This window comes from Oncorhynchus kisutch, linkage group LG18, assembly GCF_002021735.2.
Source record: "Oncorhynchus kisutch isolate 150728-3 linkage group LG18, Okis_V2, whole genome shotgun sequence".
Classification (NCBI taxonomy): Eukaryota; Metazoa; Chordata; class Actinopteri; order Salmoniformes; family Salmonidae; genus Oncorhynchus; species Oncorhynchus kisutch.
Window position 1 is genome coordinate 64,549,737 of NC_034191.2, and position 20,982 is coordinate 64,570,718.

Here is a 20,982-nt window from a genome sequence, read left to right on the forward strand (position 1 = left end):
ATTATAAAACATTGTAGCTCATGTGTTGTTGCAAACCACGTAAGATGTTCCCTGACGGGCAAAATTAAGTGCTTAGATCACATACCCAGTTCCATTAATTCACACAGTGTGGTTTAGTCCCTGTGTGATAGCCTTACTGCATCAAAAAGAAAGAAAAAAACAGACAACAAGATGTACTGACACAGACAGAAAGAGAGAGAGAAAGATAGAGCGAGGGAGGAAGCTGCTTTGATGGAAGCAGGAGGACTGACAAAGTAGGAGAGTGTTCTGATAAGATGGACTTCAATCTGTGTCCATGTTCTACTTTACTCTATCACAGTAGGGACATTTTGGAGGAGAAAGAGGCCTGTTCTTTTATCTGAGTTTTTGTCCGACCTTGTTAGCCTGTGTGTGTGTGTGTGTGTGTGTGGTGTGGTGTGTGTGTGTGTGTGTGTGTGTGTGTGTGTGTGTGTGTGTGGTGTGTGGTGTGTGGTGTGTGGTGTGTGTGTGTGTGTGTGTGTGTGTGTGTGTGTGTGTGTGTGTGTGTGTGTGTGTGCGCGTGTCCTGACAAGTGATTTTACTCTCCTCTTTGACCGTCAGTGGAAGCTCACCTATTTTGGGCTGCATTTCAAAACAGGACAAAGGGCTGAACTATGTCTGAGCGTTTGAAGTGTGCACATGTGTGTTAGTGTGAGTGTGGTGAATGTAAATGGACAAGTCCCATTTCCTCTCTATCTCTGCTTTGATTGTGGATCTTACCCTCCCTTTGCTAGCTACCATTATTTTATGTAGTGAGTGAGCGTTCCTCTCACTCTCTTTACCCTCTCATCTCTCTCTCTCACTCTTAAGTCTCCCTATCTGCCTCGCTCTCTCTCTCTCTTCTCTTTCTCCTCGCTCTCTCATCTCTCTCTCTTCATTTCCCTCTCTCTCTCGCCTCTCCTCATTCTTTCCTCCCTCTTCTCTTTCTCCTCTCTCTCTCCCCCCTTTCACTCCCCTCTCGCTCGCTTTCTCTCTTGCGCTCTCGTTCTAATTCTCTCTATCTTTGTCTCTCTCCCTAGACTCTGACTGGATCACAGTTTGAAATGAGAACAATGAAATGGACAAAGAGAAGTGTTACACTAGACAAGGAGCTCACGCTGTGCAATCAGTGAGCAGCAGCCACTGTCTATGTAACTGGTTGTAGTTTGAGCCAATCGGGGCTAATGCAAGGTGTTTAGAGGGTGCTGTCCTTAGCTGAACATGGCTTGCGGCATATCCTTGAAAATATCTGCTCTGTGTCATCTGCAAAATGAAACTGAACTGGTGGTTCCACTGTAATGTATTTTACGTTTGTGTGTGTGTTATGCTGTTCGTGGATAAAAACAACAAAACCCAATCAACCCCCCCCCCACACACACACACAGACACACACACACACAGCTGTGATATTTCAGTCATGCGAGTAATGTTTGAAGATGGTTCAGTAAAGACAAAACAACACAGATGTTGGAGATTTCGGAAATGTTTTCTTTCACAGATTTGCTACTTCCTATGATTAACAACATCTCCTTCTGTGATTGCACTTACTCAGTGATTGAAGCTGTGTGTGTGTGCCTGAGCATGTGTCTGTTTGTGTGTGTGTGTGTGTGTGTGTGTGTGTGTGTGTGTGTGTGTGTGTGTGTGTGTGTGTGTGTGTGTGTGTGTGTGTGTGTGTGTGTGTGTGTGTGTGTGACAGCTAGCAGCGACTACCTATGTGTACATATTACCTCAATTACCTCGACTAGCAGGGTGCCCCCGCACATTGACTCTGTACCGGTACCCCCTGTATATAGCATTGCTACTGTTGTTTTACTCCTGCTGTTTAGTTATTTGTTACTTTCATTTTCTATTTTCTACTTATCTAATTATTACTTACTACACTTTTTTCTTAACTTCTTAAAGCATGTTGGTTAAGGGCTTGTAAGTAAGCATTTCACTGTAAGGTGGGATATGGATTGAAATCAAATCTGTCTCTGATAATGCCTATCCTTTCTATAATTGTGCAGCTGTATTTGTCATTCCAGTGTCTCGAAGGTCAGAGGAGCTGTTTTACTGTTTACCTATTGTATTCGGCGCGTGTGACAAATACAATGTGATATTATAAATGAGTTTCCATCACCATGGTGTTGTAGTCTAGGAGACGTGTTGCGCCTAGAAGGTCATTCTATGACTCAGATGATTTAATTAACCTTTTTTTTTCTCCCCAATTTCGTGGTATCCAATTGGTAGTTACAGTCTTGTCTCATCACTGTACCTCCCATACAGACGACTCGGGAGAGGCGAAGGTCAAGAGCCATGCGTCCTCCGAAACACAACCCAACCAAGCCCCACTGCTTCTTTACACAATGCACACTTAGCTTGGAAGCCAGGGGTCTCCCAGTCGCAGCCTGCTGCGACAGAGCCTGGACTTGAACACAGAATCTCTGCGATGCATCTCTGCGATGCATCTCTGCGATGCATCTCTGCGATGCACCTCTGCGATGCACCTCTGCGATGCACCTCTGCGATGCATCTCTACGATGCACCTCTGCGATGCATCTCTACGATGCACCTCTGCGATGCATCTCTGCGATGCACCTCTGCGATGCACCTCTGCGATGCATCTCTGCGATGCATCTCTACGATGCAGTGCCTTAGACCACTACACCACTTCGGGAGGCCTTGATTTAATTAACATTTATTAAAGTTTTATATCCAGTGTTCAAAACTTTGTGGCCATCAGATCAGATCCAAAAGGTCAGCTGAACCTCTATAAAACATTGTAGCTCCCTACCAGCAGGTAACTACGGGAGGTATTAAAGGGAGGATTAGGAAGGGGAAACTGTTCTGTCCTGAATATTGCTATTTTAGTTACACAGTCATGCACCTACATTTGTTTTTGTGGGGAAATTACTATGACACTAAAGCATGCACACTAGGGATGTGCATCTTTCCCTTTCAAGACGATTCAATACGTATCTAGATACATGGGCTCCGATACCATACAGGAACGATACGTTTTAGTTGGAAATTATTTGGTGTGATTCAGTTTGATTAGTGGAACGAATTGATGCGATTTCGTTCGATGTGATATGATCCAATCTGATGTATTAACATTTCTTGCATAAACACATTCATTTTCCATTGTAAATTAAAATCTGCTGCTGATGGAGCTCATGAGCTGGGTCTCTGAACTGGATCTGTCTGAACTGTGTGTGTGTGTGTGTGTGTGTGTGTGTGTGTGCGCCCGTAAGTAAGTAAGTAAGTAAGTCAATTATGTACATGTCTATGGTGTATGTATGCACCTGGGCTTAGCCATAAGGGATACTGGGCATCTACCACCCCACAATCAGAGGGGGAGCACTGTATTGGCTACTTTTTGTCCCCCCCCCCCCCCCCCCCCCCCCACACACACACTTTTGATCTGAAACCACCATCACCCACTAATTAACTTGTCATTTTTGCAGATTAAGTGTTTGAGATAGTAATGTATCAATATTTATCTTAAAAAATTTGCTATGACATTGCCAATAATTATGTAGCACAGTGTTTGATTACACCCCTTCTTAAAATAAATGTATTCCGGTAAAACACAATTTTCAACAACTCATTTGATAACAATAACCTAGCAAATCACATTGGTTGTCACTCAACTAATAACGCCTAATATTGCGCCATTTTACAAGCATTTAATGCTGAAGGCGCACAGATGTGCAAGAGCAGAGGCCTGCCTCTCGTTGGTCAGCAAAAGAAGTTAGTGAACCGGCAGATCATTTGAATCCTACTGATGCATGATCCATTTGGATTGGTTTGGGGTCCAGCCGACTGATGCACTCCTATCTTAAACATTTATTTGAACTGATGCATGTCACTGAATCGTTACATCCCTAATGCACACAAATGTGTTTTTGTGGAAATTACTACGACTATTACTAAAGCACGCACACACATTTGTTTATGTGTGGTAGTAGTGATACACCACCATACCTGAATATTTAGCTTACTGCCTCTGTGGTAGTAGTGATACACCACCATACCTGAATATTTAGCTTACTGCCTCTGTGGTAGTAGTGATACACCACCATACCTGAATATTCAGCTTACTGCCTCTGTGGTAGTAGTGATACACCACCATACCTGAATATTTAGCTTACTGCCTCTGTGGTAGTAGTGATTCACCACCATACCTGAATATTCAGCTTACTGCCTCTATGGTAGTAGTGATACACCACCATACCTGAATATTCAGCTTACTGCCTCTGTGAGGATACAGTGTACAGAGACGGCAGAAGTAGGTGGTTTGCGCACCTTTTGAAGTTGAGATGGGTTAAATAGCATTCAAACTGAAATCTGGACACTCACTGTAGGCCTGCAACTCTCACATGTACACTAATATAAGATTAACTACTACAGAATGAAATATTTCTTGCAGTAAAATGACACATCAAATGTTCATTTTTTTCTCTGAGGAGTAGAGAAATATAATGTATTGCTTTCACAATCTTAAGAGAATGCAGTGCGGGGTTAGGGACTGTGCAAACTTGTTGTCTTTGTCAGAGATGTAAAAGCTGACAATAGGCTATTTCAAACACATGCATTCAAGGCAAACTGAAATCTTATAATCCTATTTTTTCAGATTATAATTTCCTTAAAACCGGTCAAACTGATGTCATTTGCAGATTTTACTGGTAAAATATGACGCTGTTTTAAAGTTAGAATATTGCATTTTCTCCCCGGTCCGTACACGTCCAGAAGTCATCAATCTGGTCATCTCGAGGCTAACACATCCTCGCTCTGCAAGCAGAAATGGAACAGAAAACTTTACTGACATCAACAAGATTATTATTGATGCATTCATTCCATCGATTTATGACATTGTTCTGGTGAGCATCAAACAATATGCTCACTCTCTTCTAGGGCAACAAACAGTCTAATGAGGGTGGCAGGTATCCTAGTGGTTAGAGCTTTGGGCCAGTAACCAAAAGGTTGCTGGATCGAATCCCTGAGCTGACAAGGTAAAAATCTGTTGTCCTGCCCCTGATCAAGGCAGATAGCCCACTGTCATTGTAAATAAAAATGTGTTCTTAAATGATTTGCCTAATTAATAGAAATATAAATAATGACAGAGGAGAAGCTGCATTATTCTAATTATAGTCAAATAGACAACCAAATGTTGGAAATTATTTGCAGAAAAATATCTAACATAGGGGTGAAAGTAGCCTGAGCCGGTATGAAGTTTCCGTAGGCCTACTGGTAAAACAAGTGCCTATCACAATAAAACATGACAATAAGCTAATACACCATCATTTATAATTACCGCCTGTCAGCCACATGAGAAATGAGCGCATGGAAACAGGTGAAAACAGGTGGTATAGGCCTATGCTCCAAAATCTGGTGTGGTTCGTTGTGAACACTTTATATTTGCCAAGACAGTGATGACTGGCTGGGACCGTGACATGTACGAACAGCAGTGGACATGTAAAGGACATCACACTGCTTGCTTAGTGAGTACCGCTTCTTCCTGATTCGGCTAACACTGGAGCTCAAACCCTGGATCTCTACTTTGCTGGCACACGTGACCGCCCTCCCAAAGTGTCTTGCCAGCTGTGCCAAGTGAAAAGCTATTCAGCCGCGCAAAGCTAGCTATTCAGCCGCGCAAGTGGGGACACTTCAGGCCGAGGAGTAAGTTTCATACCCCTCTAACTTACTCAACAGTAACCCCAGCATTGAGATCCGAGTCACTACTGTAAAGAACATCACACTGCTTTCTTAGCGAGTACCACTTCCCCTTGAGTCGTCTCACACTGATGCTCAAATACAGGACATCTGCCTTGCTAGCACACGTGACCGCCCTCCCAAGGCGTCTTTCCAGACCGTGCCACGCAGGAGGCTAGCTATTCGGCAGCTCAAATGGGGACACTACAGGCTGAGGAGTAGGTTTTCACACATCCCGTGTGCTACAGACACATCAATCAATTCAGGCAACATGTTTGCCTAATTACAATCATTGAATGTCATTACACTTTTGATGTTTAATTAGACATCTCTTTCCATTCAGCAAATGGCGGGAGCACAGTGCACTGTTGTAGAAGCTCGAATTATTATAGAGTGGATTGAATATGCGCAGGTAGCCTGCGTTTTGAAGTGATTTGTTTTATCAGATGAAAGCATTACGCCTGGTTGTGTTAATGCCACATTTAAAGTGAATAAATAAATGTGTGTATGTGCAACTGCGCACATATAGGTGGTCCCGCACCCCCTGTCAAAAAAATGATTTGGCTGTCCCTGACAGTATGTTTCCTTATTAAAAATCGCTCTCTTGCCCCTCTCCCTCTCTTTTTTCCAATTCTTCAGATCCGGACTTTGGAGACTTGGGAGTGCCCCAGCCTCTGCCCTGTAGGTATCCTCTCTCACTCTCGCTCTCTCTCTCTGTCAATTCAATTTCATTCAAAGGGCTTTATTGGCATGGGAAACTTATATCTACATTGCCAAAGCAAGTGAGCTAGATAATAAACAAAAGGGAAATAAAGAATTAAAAATGAACAGTAAACATTACAGTCACAAGTTTCAAAGGAATAGACACATTTCAAATGTCATATTATGGCTATGTATAGTGTTATAATGATGTGCAAAAAAAATTTCTCTTTCAATCTCAATTCACTTCAAAAGGCTTTATTGGCATGGGAAACATGTTTACATATCCAAAGCAAGTGAAATAAAAGTGTCTCGCTCTCTCTCGCTCTCTCTCTCTGTTTCTCTCGCTATTTCTCTCTCGCTCTTTCTCTCTGACTTTTTGTTGTTTGCTGATGTACCTTGTTACATTATGTTGTGTTATGTTGTGTTATGTTGCGTTGTGTTATGTCGTGTTGTGTTATGTTGTTGTGTTATGTTGTGTTATGTTGTTGTGTTATGTTGCGTTGTGTTGTGTTATGTTGTTGTGTTATGTTGCGTTGTGTTATGTCGTGTTGTGTTATGTTGTTGTGTTATGTTGTGTTATGTTGTTATGTTGCGTTGTGTTATGTTGCGTTATGTTGCATTGTGTTATGTTGTGTTATGTTGCTTTGTGTTATGTCGTGTTGTGTTATGTTGTTGTGTTATGTTGTGTTATGTTGTTGTGTTATGTTGTTGTGTTATGTTGTGTTATGTTGCGTTGTGTTATGTTGTTGTGTTATGTTGTGTTATGTTGTTGTGTTATGTTGTGTTATGTTGCGTTGTGTTATGTTGCGTTGTGTTATGTTGTATTTTGTTGTTGTTTTGCGTTGTGTTATGTTGTTGTGTTATGTTGTGTTATGTTGTGTCATGTTGCTTTGTGTTATGTTGTGTTATGTTGCATTGTGTTATGTTGTGTTATGTTGCTTTGTGTTATGTTGTGTTATGTTGCATTGTGTTATGTTGTGTTATGTTGTGTCATGTTGCTTTGTGTTATGTTGTGTTATGTTGTGTCATGTTGCTTTGTGTTATGTTGTGTCATGTTGCTTTGTGTTATGTTGTGTTATGTTGTGTCATGTTGCTTTGTGTTATGTTGTGTTATGTTGTGTCATGTTGCTTTGTGTTATGTTGTGTTATGTTGTGTCATGTTGCTTTGTGTTATGTTGTGTTATGTTGCATTGTGTTATGTTGTGTTATGTTGTGTTATGTTTCATTGTGTTGCTTTGTGTTATGTTGTGTTATGTTGCATTGTGTTATGTTGTGTTATGTTGTGTTAAGTTGCTTTGTGTTATGTTGTGTTAAGTTGCTTTGTGTTATGTTGTGTTATGTTGTGTTAAGTTGCTTTGTGTTATGTTGTGTTAAGTTGCTTTGTGTTATGTTGTGTTAAGTTGCTTTGTGTTATGTTGTGTCATGTTGCTTTGTGTTATGTTGTTGTTTTGCGTTGTATTATGTTGTGTTGCGTTATGTTGTGTTATGTTGTATTGCATTGCAATGTGTGTTGTTGTGTTGTGTTATGTTGTTGTGTTACATTGCGTTGCGTTGTGTGGTGTATTTTGTGTCTTTGTTCCATTCCCATCCGTTGCCTCTATTCACTGGTGTGTGTGTGTGTGTCTCCAGTCTGTGAGTTTGACATGGGAGGACCAGAGGGGATAGTGGAGTCTCATCAGATCACCAGAGATGGAAAGGCTTTAGCTACAGAGGCTGTGGACTGCAAATGGTTCATCCGCGCTCCGCCACGCTCCAAGGTCAGTGACGCGCACACACACACACACTAACACACATACAGACAAACTGTCAAACAGGCTGCACACGCCTACAGTATGTACACATAACCCTACTCACTTACACATTTTTATAAATATGTATACACATACATCACGTCAAATCACTCTGTAATAACAATACTGTGTGTTTCTGAATGAGTCTTGTCCTTCCTAGAGTCAGTATGTGAGAGTTATGGCTAATGTTAAGACCCGTGAGCTGTAACACTGATGTTAATGATGTTATAACAGGTGGCCGTGGGCACAATGCTGTTATAACAGGTGGCCGTGGGCACAATGCTGTTATTACAGGTGGCTGTGGGCACAATGCTGTTATTAGAGGTGGCTGTGGGCACAATGATGTTATAACAGGTGGCTGTGGGCACAATGATGTTATAACAGGTGGCTGTGGGCACAATGCTGTTATTAGAGGTGGCTGTGGGCACAATGCTGTTATTAGAGGTGGCTGTGGGCACAATGCTGTTATTACAGGTGGCCGTGGGCACAATGATGTTATAACAGGTGGCATACAATACTTTCTGAAGTGGAGAGTATAGCTGATATAATATACTGAACAAAAATATAAACGCAACATGCAACAATTTTACTGAGTTTACAGGTGATATAAGGAAATCAGTCAATTGAAATAAATGTATTAGTCCCTAATCTATGGATTTCACATGGCTAGGCAGGGGCGCAGCCATGGATGGGCCTGGGAGGGCATAGAGCCCACAAAAGGGCTTTATTATAGACAGAAATACTCCTCAGTTTCATCAGCTGTCCAGGTGTGGAGGTCCTGGGCTGTCGTGTTACACTTGGTCTGCGGTTGTGACGCTGGTTGGAAATACTGACAAATTCTCTAAAACAAAGTTGGAGGATTATAGTAGAAAAATGTACATAAAATTCTCTGGCAACAGTTCTGGTGGACATCCCTGCAGTCAGAAATGCAATTGCACTTTCCCTCAAAACCGTGTTTTGTGACAAAACTGCAAATTTGAGAGTTGCCTTTTATTGTCCCCAGCACAAGGTGCACCTGTGTAATGCTGTTTAATCAGCTTCTTGATATGCTACACCTGTCAGGTGGATGGATTATCTTGGCAAAGGAGAAATGACCACTAAGAGGGATGTAAACACATTTCTGCACATCATTTGAGAGAAATAAGCGTTTTGTGCGTATGGAACATTTCTGGGATCTTTATTTCAGCTCATGAAACATGGGACCAACACTTTACATGTTGCATTTATATTTTTGTTCAGTATAGCTAGTAGGGGATTTAAGTCAGAGTGTGTGTCTGTGTGTGTTCTGCAGCTTTGTGCAGAGTGTGCTGGCAGAGAAAACAAATGCGGTCTGTAGCAAGCCCCAGGGTCAAACTACACAGCAACGCTATTTCATCAGCACTAAAGCTCTCTCCCTCTCTCCCTCCCTCTTTCCTCCCTGTCTCTCTCTATCTCGCTATCTCTCTCTCCTTTTTCTGCCTTCCCCTTTCTAGCCATCTCTCTCTCTCTCTTTCTCTTCCTCCTTCCTTCCTTCACTCTCTCCCTCCTCTCTCTCACTCTCCTGGCTACAGCTCGCTGGTTAAAAAACACTCCTGGCCCCAAATAAACCTCTCTGGTCTCCGTCTTACCTTAGGCGTACACGCACGCACACACACACGCACTCACACATATACACACATTTCTATTATACACTCATTCAAGCAGATATATGCACATACACAGACAAACACTAACACACTTATATCGACAGTATACTCACACTCTCCCATATGTTTCCTATTCCAGAATGCCACTGGAGAGAGATAGACAGGGATGAATGGGTCTCTGTGGTTGGAATCATTCATTGCAGTTCCTGACTCCATTGTCTCTGTTAGAGGGAGAGATACATCTGCTGTGATACTGGCTTAATGATGTTACAATTTATTATAGTTAATTGGCCTCTAATACTACCCACCTTTTATGCACCAGTGAGGCCACCGTACATACAGATAATCCCTCAGTTGAATTTGATGAAAGGATCATTGTTGAGCATATTGTTGAGCTCACACACACAAACACACAATCTTTTTAGTTTTGTGTTTGTTCTCTCTGCCCCCCAGCGATGATGTCATGGCTGGCTTGATAATATTTGTGTTAAATGTGATTTATTGCCACTGCGATTGATTTGGGTGTTATCTGATGGCCTTCCAGGACTGCAAATCAAAACCATATTCCCTTGTCTACCTTCCAACGTCCTTCTGATTCAGCCATTACAAACAATTAAACCCGGCTCCCAACAATACCATAGAGCTGCCTTATTGAACTGTGGTTGAAAGGGGGAGGCCTATCTGCACTTGATGCATTAATGAAATTGTTCTTCCAGTTATTGATAAGCCTGCACCTATTAAGAAACTGAACGTTAGAACTATTAAGGCCCTGTGGATTAATGAGGAATTGAAAAACTGTACCATTGAAAGAGATGGGGCAAAAGGAGGGGCTAATAAGTCTGGCTGCACATCAGATTGGCAAACTTACTATAAATTGAGAAATGGTGTGACTAAACTGAACAAAAAGAATAAGACATTGTATTATGAAGCCAAGATAAATTACATAAAGTATGGTGGAAAAAAGCTTTGGAATAATTTAAACTAAATTATTGGCATTCAGGCTCATTCAACTCCATATTTCATTGAATCAGATGGTTCATGTATTACAAAACATTTTGATGTTACCAATTACTTTCATTACTATTTCATTGGCAAAGTACACAAACTTAAGCATGAAATTAACTTATTAAAGTTGGTGTGGGTGAGGTGCAAAAATATTGTTGGCCATCAATAATGACAGACCACCTGATATTGACATCTGAGATTGAAAGCTACTGAGGATTGTAGCGGACTATATTGCCACTCCTATTTGTCATATCTTAAATCTGAGTCTGGATATTTTTTAAATTGGTGTCAGACCTGGAAGGAAGCCAAAGTCACCCCGCTAGCCAAGAATGGTAGAGCTTGATGCCGACTCTTTGCAAACTTGTAAAAATTGGTTAAACATGTAACGTACAGTGTACCGCAGAGCAGCACTCTTGGGCCTTTAGGCTTTTCCATTTTTTACCAATTACCAGATTGTAAAAACAGTTGGCTGGTATGCCCTCAACAGTCTGAGTGGTAGAACCTATGGCTGCAAACTTATCAAAGTTACTAAGTCATTTGTGGTTATTACCCATTATTACACAACATGTAAAAAATAAAACTATAAACCCCCCTGCAACTTACATTTTGAAGCACGCCCAACATTCAGGTATTCTTATTTCTGTCCACAATAAAAAAAAATAGTCCTCAGAAAATGTGCATCTTTCTTTGGAAGACTATAACACTCCGACCTGAGTGGGTGGGTGCAGTGTCCAGACGCACCTTTCCAAGCTCTTTGATTGGTTGTGAATGGTAGTGCCGTGATGCGTGAAGGATATCTAAGCTAGGATGAACAACCAAATAAATGGGGCTCAAGAGAAACTGAAGGGACTGTGAGGGAAAGTTGGTTAGAGAAAAAAGAGAAAAAAAGGGGGAGGCCTTTTTTTAGAGCTGCCCCAATATTTCTTATGGAAATATTAATATCCAGTAAAAGGCCTCTAACCTAAAGGGCACAGTCTCTGCAGCCAAAGGCCTTACTTGGCCACAGTCTCTAAAGAGCTAGTTCTAATCTGGCAGGGCAGGGAGTTGGATGATCCGAGCTACTGGGCGCTTGTAGGTTCTGTCATCTACACGCAACTCTGCAGTCCTGATCCTGACGTCGGGTCCAGGCATCACCTGTGAGACCTGTCCCTCAGGCCGCAGTGTTCTGGGTAACTGTGGGTTGACAATCATGACTGTAGTTCCAAGATCTGGTGTCTCTGCTTTCCACTTCTGACATCCAGACAGGTAGTGGCTGATGAAGTGCTTCCAGAACTGAATTGCTAGCAGCTGGCTGTGTCTCCATCAGTGTCAGCTGAGCAGCTCCGATTCAGGGTATACAACTTGAGGAAGTGAGGTGTCTAGTCGTCCCATCAGGAGAGCATTTGGGGTTACCGGGTCTGGGTTTGCAGTGTCGGAGGTGGTGTAACCTAGGGGCTTGTAGTTGAGGATCCCGTCTATCTCAATGAGGACCGTCCTCAGGACCTCTTCCAGTATTGCTTGAAGGCCTTGCTTGAGGGAGCGGATCTCTCTCTCCCAGCACTTGGTGGATTGAAAGCAAACTGGATCTGCTGGCTTGCTGGGCTTGCAGGACTGGCTGGAGCGCCGCAAATGCTTCCTTCAGCTCCCGTTCTTCTGAAGTTGGTGTCTTGGCCAGACAGCAATTTGAAAGGCATCCCTCGGCGGGCCACGAAGCATCTGAGTGCCATCATGAAGGAGTCTGAGTCAATATTGGAGAGAAGGTCAAGGATCACTGCCTGGGTGGTCATACACTTGAATGCGATGACCCATCTTTTCTCATTGTGGGAGCCTATCTTGACCATGTAGGGGCTGAAACTGTCCACGCCAGTGGAGTAGAAGGTGGGTTTGTGTATGCGGAGCCTAGCGGGGGGAAGGTCAGAAATCTTGGGAATCTCCCTAACCACTTCCAACATTAACCCTAACCACTTCCGACCCTCCTTACACTCACACTGGTGTCGCCGGATAGCCGCTCTGCCACTGATGATCCAAGACTTCAACAAACTCGTTCAGGCCCTGGGTGGAGCAGTCTCTCGTCGAAGTCTCCGATGATCAGCTTAGTGATTGGATGTTGGTGGTTGAGCATGATAGGGTGCATGGCCTCTTGATCCAGAACTGTGCTGCAGCTGAGTGGTGCGATCCAGCTCCAAGGCGAGAGTGAGTAGGCGGCTACTCCAGTATGTGCTGCACACAATTTCAGACAAGGGATCGATTGTTGCTTCTTCGGGGCCATCTCGATGTTGCCGTTTGGGTGTTCTGTTCTGAGGTGTGTATATGTGCTCCAAGGTGTCGCAGAACACATGGATGTCCCTCAGGAAAATCGGGGGGGTCCATGTCTGGGCTGGTGTATCAACTTGGCAGGGCTATCTGCTGCAGATCTGGAAGTTCTCTCTTCCACTCTTTCCAGGGAAAGACTAGATTTCTGGGCAAATGGGTGTCGTCCCAGTCCTTCTTCTTGTTCAATAGACGCGAAAGCAGCATTTTGGCCCTGATGGTAAAGGGGGCAATGTACCCCAGGGGGTCGTATTGGCTAGCTAGTACCTTGTAGATGGTGTGCATTGTAACTGTTGGGCAATCTAGCCGGCAGGACTTGTACGACAGGGTGTTGGACTGACAGTGCCAGCGTAGCCCGAGGGCTGATTCTTGAGCATCTGCTTGCCTCTGTCTAATCCAGAGTTTGGCGCTGCTCGACCTGACTTCAGAAGGGAGAAGGCTGATTACCGAAGGGACGTTGCTTGCCCGTTGTAGTGGCTAGTAGCTTCCAAAGCTTGTCCACAAGGGCCTTGGCATCTTCCAGTTGTCCCCTTAGAAGGACTTCTCTATTGACCCTCTTACGTCTTCTGCAGGCTGTCTCTGGTTCAGGATGTGTTTCTGAAGAGCGAAAGTAGCACAGTAGGGACTTGACGTGGTGCCAAAGGGGAAGACGCATCACTCGTAAATGCTGGGCGGATTTTCCCGGTTTAGGTCTCTCCAGAGGAACCTCATCAGTGGCTGGTCTTCAGGGAGTAGTCTGACTTGGTGGAACATCCCTCTGAATCTGAGGAGCACTACAAGCAGGGAGGGGCCAAGCGTGGTGCCAAGCTGGGAGCAGGACCTTGTTAATGTTGTCCCCTTTGTACTGGAACAAGCAGTTGAATACCACACGATTCTTGCTGTTATGCTGTGTCATGTGGTGTGGGATGTACCAGCTCGTGGCAGTGTTCTCTTCAGCGTTTGGCGCTAGCTTTACTGTGTAGCTGGCTGCTCCTTTTGAATCGCTGCTTTGAATGCTGCTGCTTGCTCTGGTGACTTTGCCAGCCTCTTCTCTGTGGCCCTGAGCAGCGGGAGCACAGCTTCCATAGGGGCTCGCAGCTAGGGCATGTTCTTGATGCGAAGGAGGAGAGTTGCGTAACATTGGACTCCATCCACTTCAACTCTCATTGTTCTGGCCTCCAACAGGTCTGTTGTCTCCTGGTCTTGGTGAGTTCTGGTGCTGATCTTCTTGCTGCGCCATGGCAGTACATCCATCTGCCACAACTTCTCAACCTGACTAAACAGGTCAGCATTCGAGCACAGCATAGAGGTGACATAGCCCTGGTGCTCAGAGATGCTGTACTTCAGTCCAACCCAGGATGGTCTTGATGGCAGCTGGGCTTCCTGATGGCCCAAGCCGGACTGGTTCCACCTGCATGATCAGGTGGGCGTAGTCTGATCCAATAAGCAGAACTGTCTGGACCTTGAATATGTGCTGCAGAGGCGGTCCCTTCAGGTGGCGATACTTCTGTTGCAGGGCACAGACCGAATGGGTCTGCTTGAACAGGCCTAGCTGTTGCGAAGTGAAGGCGCATTGGATCCGAAATGTATTGTGGGTCTGTGAGACAAGGGAGACAGTGAAGGAATCGGACGCCCAAAGGAGAACCTAAAACTCTTGTCTTACTGTTCGAAGGGTCAAGTCTTCGGGCTCACCTTTGAATCCCAGCTGCTGTGCTGTTGCATGGAGGAGGATGATACATTTTATTCATCATCCAAAATCGAGTATGTCTCCCTACTCCGGTTTCCGTGCCTCAGCAGGACCTTGCTGACTTTCAACAGTACTTTCAGACCCTCCCTGGTCTATGAACAGGACCTCATTGACAGTGTTCCGCAGACAGGAGGTCGTGGATGCAGCATTAATCATAGTATTCTCAGATTTCTCTGGAACTGTAACTCTTTCGTTGAACTCGTGGAGCACCAGCAGGTGTCAGTGATTGCAAGTCTTGCAGCGGAATTGGAGGTTGCACTCCGCTGAATGATGCTCTTGGCCACAGAGCCAACACACCTTGATCCAGCTCGCCTGGAGGATCAAAGGAGAAATGGAGCAATTGGAAAATGCTGGAAAATTGAGCAATTGTTGAGGGAGTGGCTGATGCGTTCACAGTAGGGACAATAGACTTTCTCCTTGGTGGCGGTGGCGGTGGCCTCGGACATATTTTTGAGGGCCGTCTTCTCCATGCCAAGTAGGATGGTTGTTATCATGCTGGAGGCCTTAGGCTCCTTATTCAATCTCTGCTTCTAGCTAATGTCTCTATTTGTGAACTCCTGGTCCACTCCTGACCTGGGGGATGTGGCATACTCTGTGTCCTGAGTCTAGAGGGATGCCTATCAGCAGAGTAGTTGTGTCGCCTCGGGGGATAGTAGCGCTCCCTGGGCTCTGTGTGGGGACCGATGGTTCGCTGAAATGACATCAGTCTGTGGAGTTGCTCAGCTGTCTTGACAGGTAGTCGCCCTCCCGGTGGTATTGTGGAAGTGTTGTGGGCTCTGGTCGGGAGACTCTAGAGCAGCCTTCGACAGGGGAGTTGCTGAACTTACTAGAGACATAGTAGCCGTCCTGGCGCTCCATCAGGGGTGTTAAATTCTCTAAATAAGTGGCCCTGGAGTAACACTGATCAGGGGAATAGGCTGATCGGTGGAGGCATGGAATACTCCGAACATGAGGCGGGGTAGTCTTCCCTAAAAGGGCGAGGGTTTCGCTGTCCTATTGGATGTGGGACTTGCTCTCTAGAAACCTCCTGGGTGGTGGTACGTTCCAGGGAAGCGGGCTCATGTAGGGAATATGAAGGAACATTCTGGTTTCTCCACTCTTCGGGTGCCGCTCTGCTGTAAGGCAGAAGCTGGGATGGCCAGCTCTGGGCTGGCAGACGCTGGGCTTGCAAGTCTCTCCTTGGTCGGCAGGGTGTGGGGCTGGTGCTGGCCCAATCCTCTCCCCCCAGTCTTCATCCTCGTTCTCTTCGTCCCCACTCTCTTATTGAGCTTGTTGGAGGGAAGATGGCTTTGAGGGTGCAGGTGGCCGTTCTTGGCGTCAACTTGGATCCTGACTGGGAATGAATCTTAGTGGAATGGTACTTGTGTTAATCCGGATTAATTGTGGTTCTATAAGGCAAATCCATACACAACATAACAGTATCGATAAAGTGGCATAATTATGCAATATAAATAGGCTATATAAACATGACTGAATAAACACAACAATACACTACTATAACACAGATATAAAAAGGGCTATAAAAATATCAGCATAAATATTAACCTAAACGATAAACATCTTGTCAGAGAGAGAGAAACCAATTACTGAGACTGACAAGATAAAAATGTATGCCACCCTCTCTCTCCAGCCCGGTGCGAGAATCTTCCTTGCTGATATCTTATCTGATCTACCCCAGTGCCACAGTGTCATAAATTACTCTGCACATTCACGAGCTCCAAGACCCATCTGGGAGGGTTCTAGAAGCTCGCCCATGGCAGCGCAACAACCACTTTAACAAAGTCCGCTATGGAAAATGCCATGGTAGCATGTGCACATGAAAAACTATGTTTATCAATACAACAATGACATAATGCTAGATTCTATAAACAATACGCCAAGCAGTTTTGGCAACTCCAACATTAAAGAATAGTAATAGCTGTACAATATAAACTATGGCCGCAAACTTAACATAGCTACTAAGCCATTTGTGGTTATTACACATTATTACACAACATGAAAAAAGAACCCCAATAAACCCCCCTGCAACTTACATTTTGAAGCACGCACAACATTCACATATTCTAGTTACTCTCCACATTAAAAATAGTCCTCAGAAAAATGTGGGTCTTCTTTCTTCGGACGACTATAATACTCCGACCTGAGTGGGTGGGTGCAGTGTCCAGATGCGCCTTTCCAAGCTCTTTGATTGGTTGGGAATTGCAGGGCCATGATGGGTGAGGGATAACTCATTTAGGCAGAACAGCCAAACAAACGGGACTCAAAGGAAACTGAAGGGACTGTGAGGGAAAGTTAGATAGAGAGAAGGGGAGCAGGTCTTTTTTACACCGATGATTCAACCCTATACATGTCAGCTAGTGAACCACAGCTAGTGAAATCACTCCAACCCTAAAAAAATTGTTGCAGTCTGTTTTAGAATGGGTGGCCAGTAATAAAGTGGTCCTGAACATGTCTAAAACTAAAAGCATTGTATTTGGTGCAAATCATTCCCTCAATTCTAGACCTCAGCAGAATGTAATAATGAATGCTGTGGCTGTTGAGGAGACTAAATTACTTGGTGTTACTTTAGATTGTAAAGGTTGCCTTTAGGTTGCCTTTTTTATCCACCACACTCCACAAAGCAAGTCTTGCAAGCTCTAGTTTGATCTAATCTGGATTATTGTCCAGTCATATGGTCAGGTGCTGCAAAGAAGGACCTCGTTAAGCTGCAGCTGGCCCAGAACAGAGTGGCAGGTTTTGCCCTTCACTGCAATCAGAGGGTTAATATCAATACTATGCATGCCAGTCTCTCTTGACTAAAAGTTGAGGAGAGACTGACTGCATTGCTTCTTGTTTTTATAAGGAACATTATGTGTTGAACATTTTTTATTGTTTGCATATGTAACAACTTCATATAGCCACCTAGAACAAGATGGCGCCGAAGAATATGGCTGACGTTTCAAATTCTCCCAACCAGTTGTCATATTTTGTTAGTTTCTTTGCGTTGTTTGAAACTTATTGTGTACATAATGTTGCTGCCACGGTCTCTTATGACCGAAAATAAATTCTGGACTTCAGAACAGCGATTACTCACCACGGACTGGAAGAAACTTTTTCCTTTAACGAGTCCGATGAGAAGGAAATCCTACCCAGATCCACGCCTTTTGCGTGAAGAAAAGATGCAGGAAAAGAGGCTGCATATCGGGCGGCCTTCTGAGAATCCATAAGCTAGCTAGTAAACTCCCACTGCCATCCGTTCTTCTTGTTAACGTGCAATCATTGGAAAATAAAATTGATGACCAACGATTAAGATTATCCTGCCAACGGGACATTAAACACTGTAATATCTTATGTTTCAACATGGTGTGGCTGAACTGTCACATTCTGAACTTAGTTCCTTTTTTTGTCTTTTGTTTTAGTATGGTCAGGGGGTAAGTTGGGTGGGTTGTCTATGTTAGTTTGTCTATGATTATCTATTTCTGTGTTTGGCCTGGTATGGTTCTCAATCAGAGGCAGCTGTCAATCATTGTCCCTGATTGATAACCATATTTAGGTAGCCTGTTTTCCATTGTGTTTTGTGGGTGGTTATTTTCAGTCTTTGTGTGTCTGCACCAGACAGAACTGTTTCGGTTGTTTCTTTGTTGTTTGTTATTCAGTGTTCAGTTTTTTCATTAAATAAGATGAAGACTTACCACGCTGCGCTTTGGTTCTCAACTTCTTCCCACGACAGCCGTTACAGAACCACCCACCAAGAAAGGACCAAGCAGCGTGGTAACGGGCAGCAGCAGCGGCCGGAATTCGCAGGTCTCCTGGACATGGGAGGAGATTCTGGACGGCAAGGGACCATGGGCACAGGCTGGAGAATATCACCGCCCCAAGGCTGAGCTGGAGGCAGCGAAAGGAACCCTGAGAGGCAGCCCCAAACATTTCTTGGGGGGAAGCACACGGGGAGTGTGGCTAAGTCAGGTAGGAGACCTGAGCCAACTCCCCGTGCTTACCGGAGAGCGAGAGGGACCGGGCAGGCACCGTGTTGTGCCGTGAGGCGCACGGTGTCCCCGGTGCGTGTGCATAGCCCGGTGCGGTACATTGCGGTACAGAGTCTCCCGTCTGTCCTGAGCTGCCAGAGTCTCCCGTCTGTCCTGAGCTGCCAGAGCCGCCAGTCTGTCCTGAGCTGCCAGAGCCGCCAGTCTGTCCTGAGCTGCCAGAGCCGTCAGTCAGCCAGGAGCTGCCAGAGCCGTCAGTCAGCCAGGAGCTGCCAGAGCCGCTTGTCACGCCTGCGATGCCAGAATCGCCCTTCACTCTGGAGCTCCCGGAGTCTCCCGCCTGTCCGGCGCTGCCGGAGTATCCCGCCTGTCCGGCGCTGCCGTAGTCATCCTTCACCCGTCCATTCGAGACCCATGGCTAGGGTTCCCAGTCTGAGTTCTGCGGCGTGTGTCGCCGCTCTTAAGAGGCCACGGAGAACGAAACTGGCACTAAGACCGCTCTCAACCAACTCTATAAGGCCATAAGCAAAGAAGAAAATGCTCACCCAAAAGCAGCGCTCTTAGTGGCCGGGACTTTAATGCAGGCTAATTTAAATCAGTTTTTATCAAATTTTTACCAGCATGTCACATGTGCAACCAGAGAAAAAAAATCCTAGAACACCTTTACTCCACACACAGAAATGCATACAAAGCTCTCCCCTGCGCTCCATTTGGTAAATCTGACCATAATTATATCCTCCTGATTCCTGCATACAAGCAAAAATGAAAGCAGGAAGTACCGGTGACTCGCTCAATACGGAAGTGGTCAGATGACGCAGATGCTACACTACAGGACTGTTTTGCTAGCACAGACTGGAATATGTTCCGGGATTCATCCAATGGCATTGAGGAGTACACCACCTCAGTCATCGGCTTCATCAATAAGTGCATCGACAACGTCGTCCCCACAGTGACTGTGCGTACATATCCCAACCAGAAACCATGGATTACAGGCAACATCCACATCGAGCTAAAGGCTAGGCCTGCCGCTTTCAAGGAGCGAGAGAGTAATCTGGACGCTTATAAGAAATCCCGCTATGCCCTCAGACGAACCATCAAACAAGCAAAGCATCAATACAGGATTAAGATTGAATCCTACTACACCGGTTCTTACGCTTGTCGGATGTGGCAGGGCTTGAAAACTATTACGGACTACAAAGGGAAACCCAGACGCGGGCTGCCCAGTGACGCGAGCCTACCAGACGAGCTAAATGCCTTTTACGCTCGCTTCGAGGCAAGCAATACTGAAGCATGCATAAGCGCACCATGCCTATGTGATAACGCGCTCGGTAGCCGATATGAACAAAACCTTTAAACAGGTCAACATTCACAGAGCCACTGGGTCAAGTCAGATTACCAGGACGTGTACTCAAAGCATGCGGACCAACTGTCAAGTGTCTTCACTGACATTTTCAACCTCTCCCTGACCGAGTCTGTAATTCAAATCAAATCAAATCAAATTGTATTTGTCACATACACATGGTTAGCAGATGTTAATGCGAGTGTAGCGAAATGCTTGTGCTTCTAGTTCCGACAATGCAGTAATAACCAACGAGTAATCTAGCTAACAATTCCAAAACTACTACCTTATACACACAAGTGTAAAGGGATAAAGAATATGTACATAAAGATATATGAATGAGTGATGGTACAGAGCGGCATAGGCAAGATGCAGTAGATGGTATCGAGTACAGTATATACATATGAGATGAGTATGTAAGCAAAGTGGCATAGTTTAAAGTGGCTAGTGATACATGTATTATATAAAGATGCATGTTACATGTTTCAAGATGACCACCATAGTCCCTGTGCCCAAGGAAGTGAAGGTAACCTGTCTAAATGATTACTGCCCCGTGGCACTCACGTCGGTAGCCATGAAGTGCTTTGAAAGGCTGATCATGGCTCACATCAACAGCATACTCCCAGACACCCTAGACCCACTCCAATTCACATATCGCCCCAACAGATCAACAGATGACGCAATCTCAATCGCACTCCACACTGCCCTTTCTCACCTGGAATTTCACCTGGACAAAAGGAACACCTGCTCTGAATATCACACAAATGATCAATGAACCTACCAGGTACAAGCCCAAATCCGTAAACATGGGCACCCTCAACGATATCATCCTAACCAATCTGCCCTCCAAATA

At 44.7% G+C, this 20,982-nt stretch overlaps 1 protein-coding gene across 2 annotated transcripts in view; it reads left to right on the forward strand.

Moving 5' to 3' along the window:
• Positions 1-20,982, forward strand: part of neto1l (neuropilin (NRP) and tolloid (TLL)-like 1, like) — a 172,512-nt gene that overhangs the window by 81,288 nt on the left and 70,242 nt on the right. For both annotated transcript variants that reach the window (XM_031796472.1, XM_020509044.2), the window contains exons 5-6: positions 6,331-6,372; positions 8,023-8,150. In XM_031796472.1, coding sequence (XP_031652332.1) covers positions 6,331-6,372; positions 8,023-8,150 — 170 coding nt within the window. The remainder of the gene's footprint in view (positions 1-6,330; positions 6,373-8,022; positions 8,151-20,982) is intronic.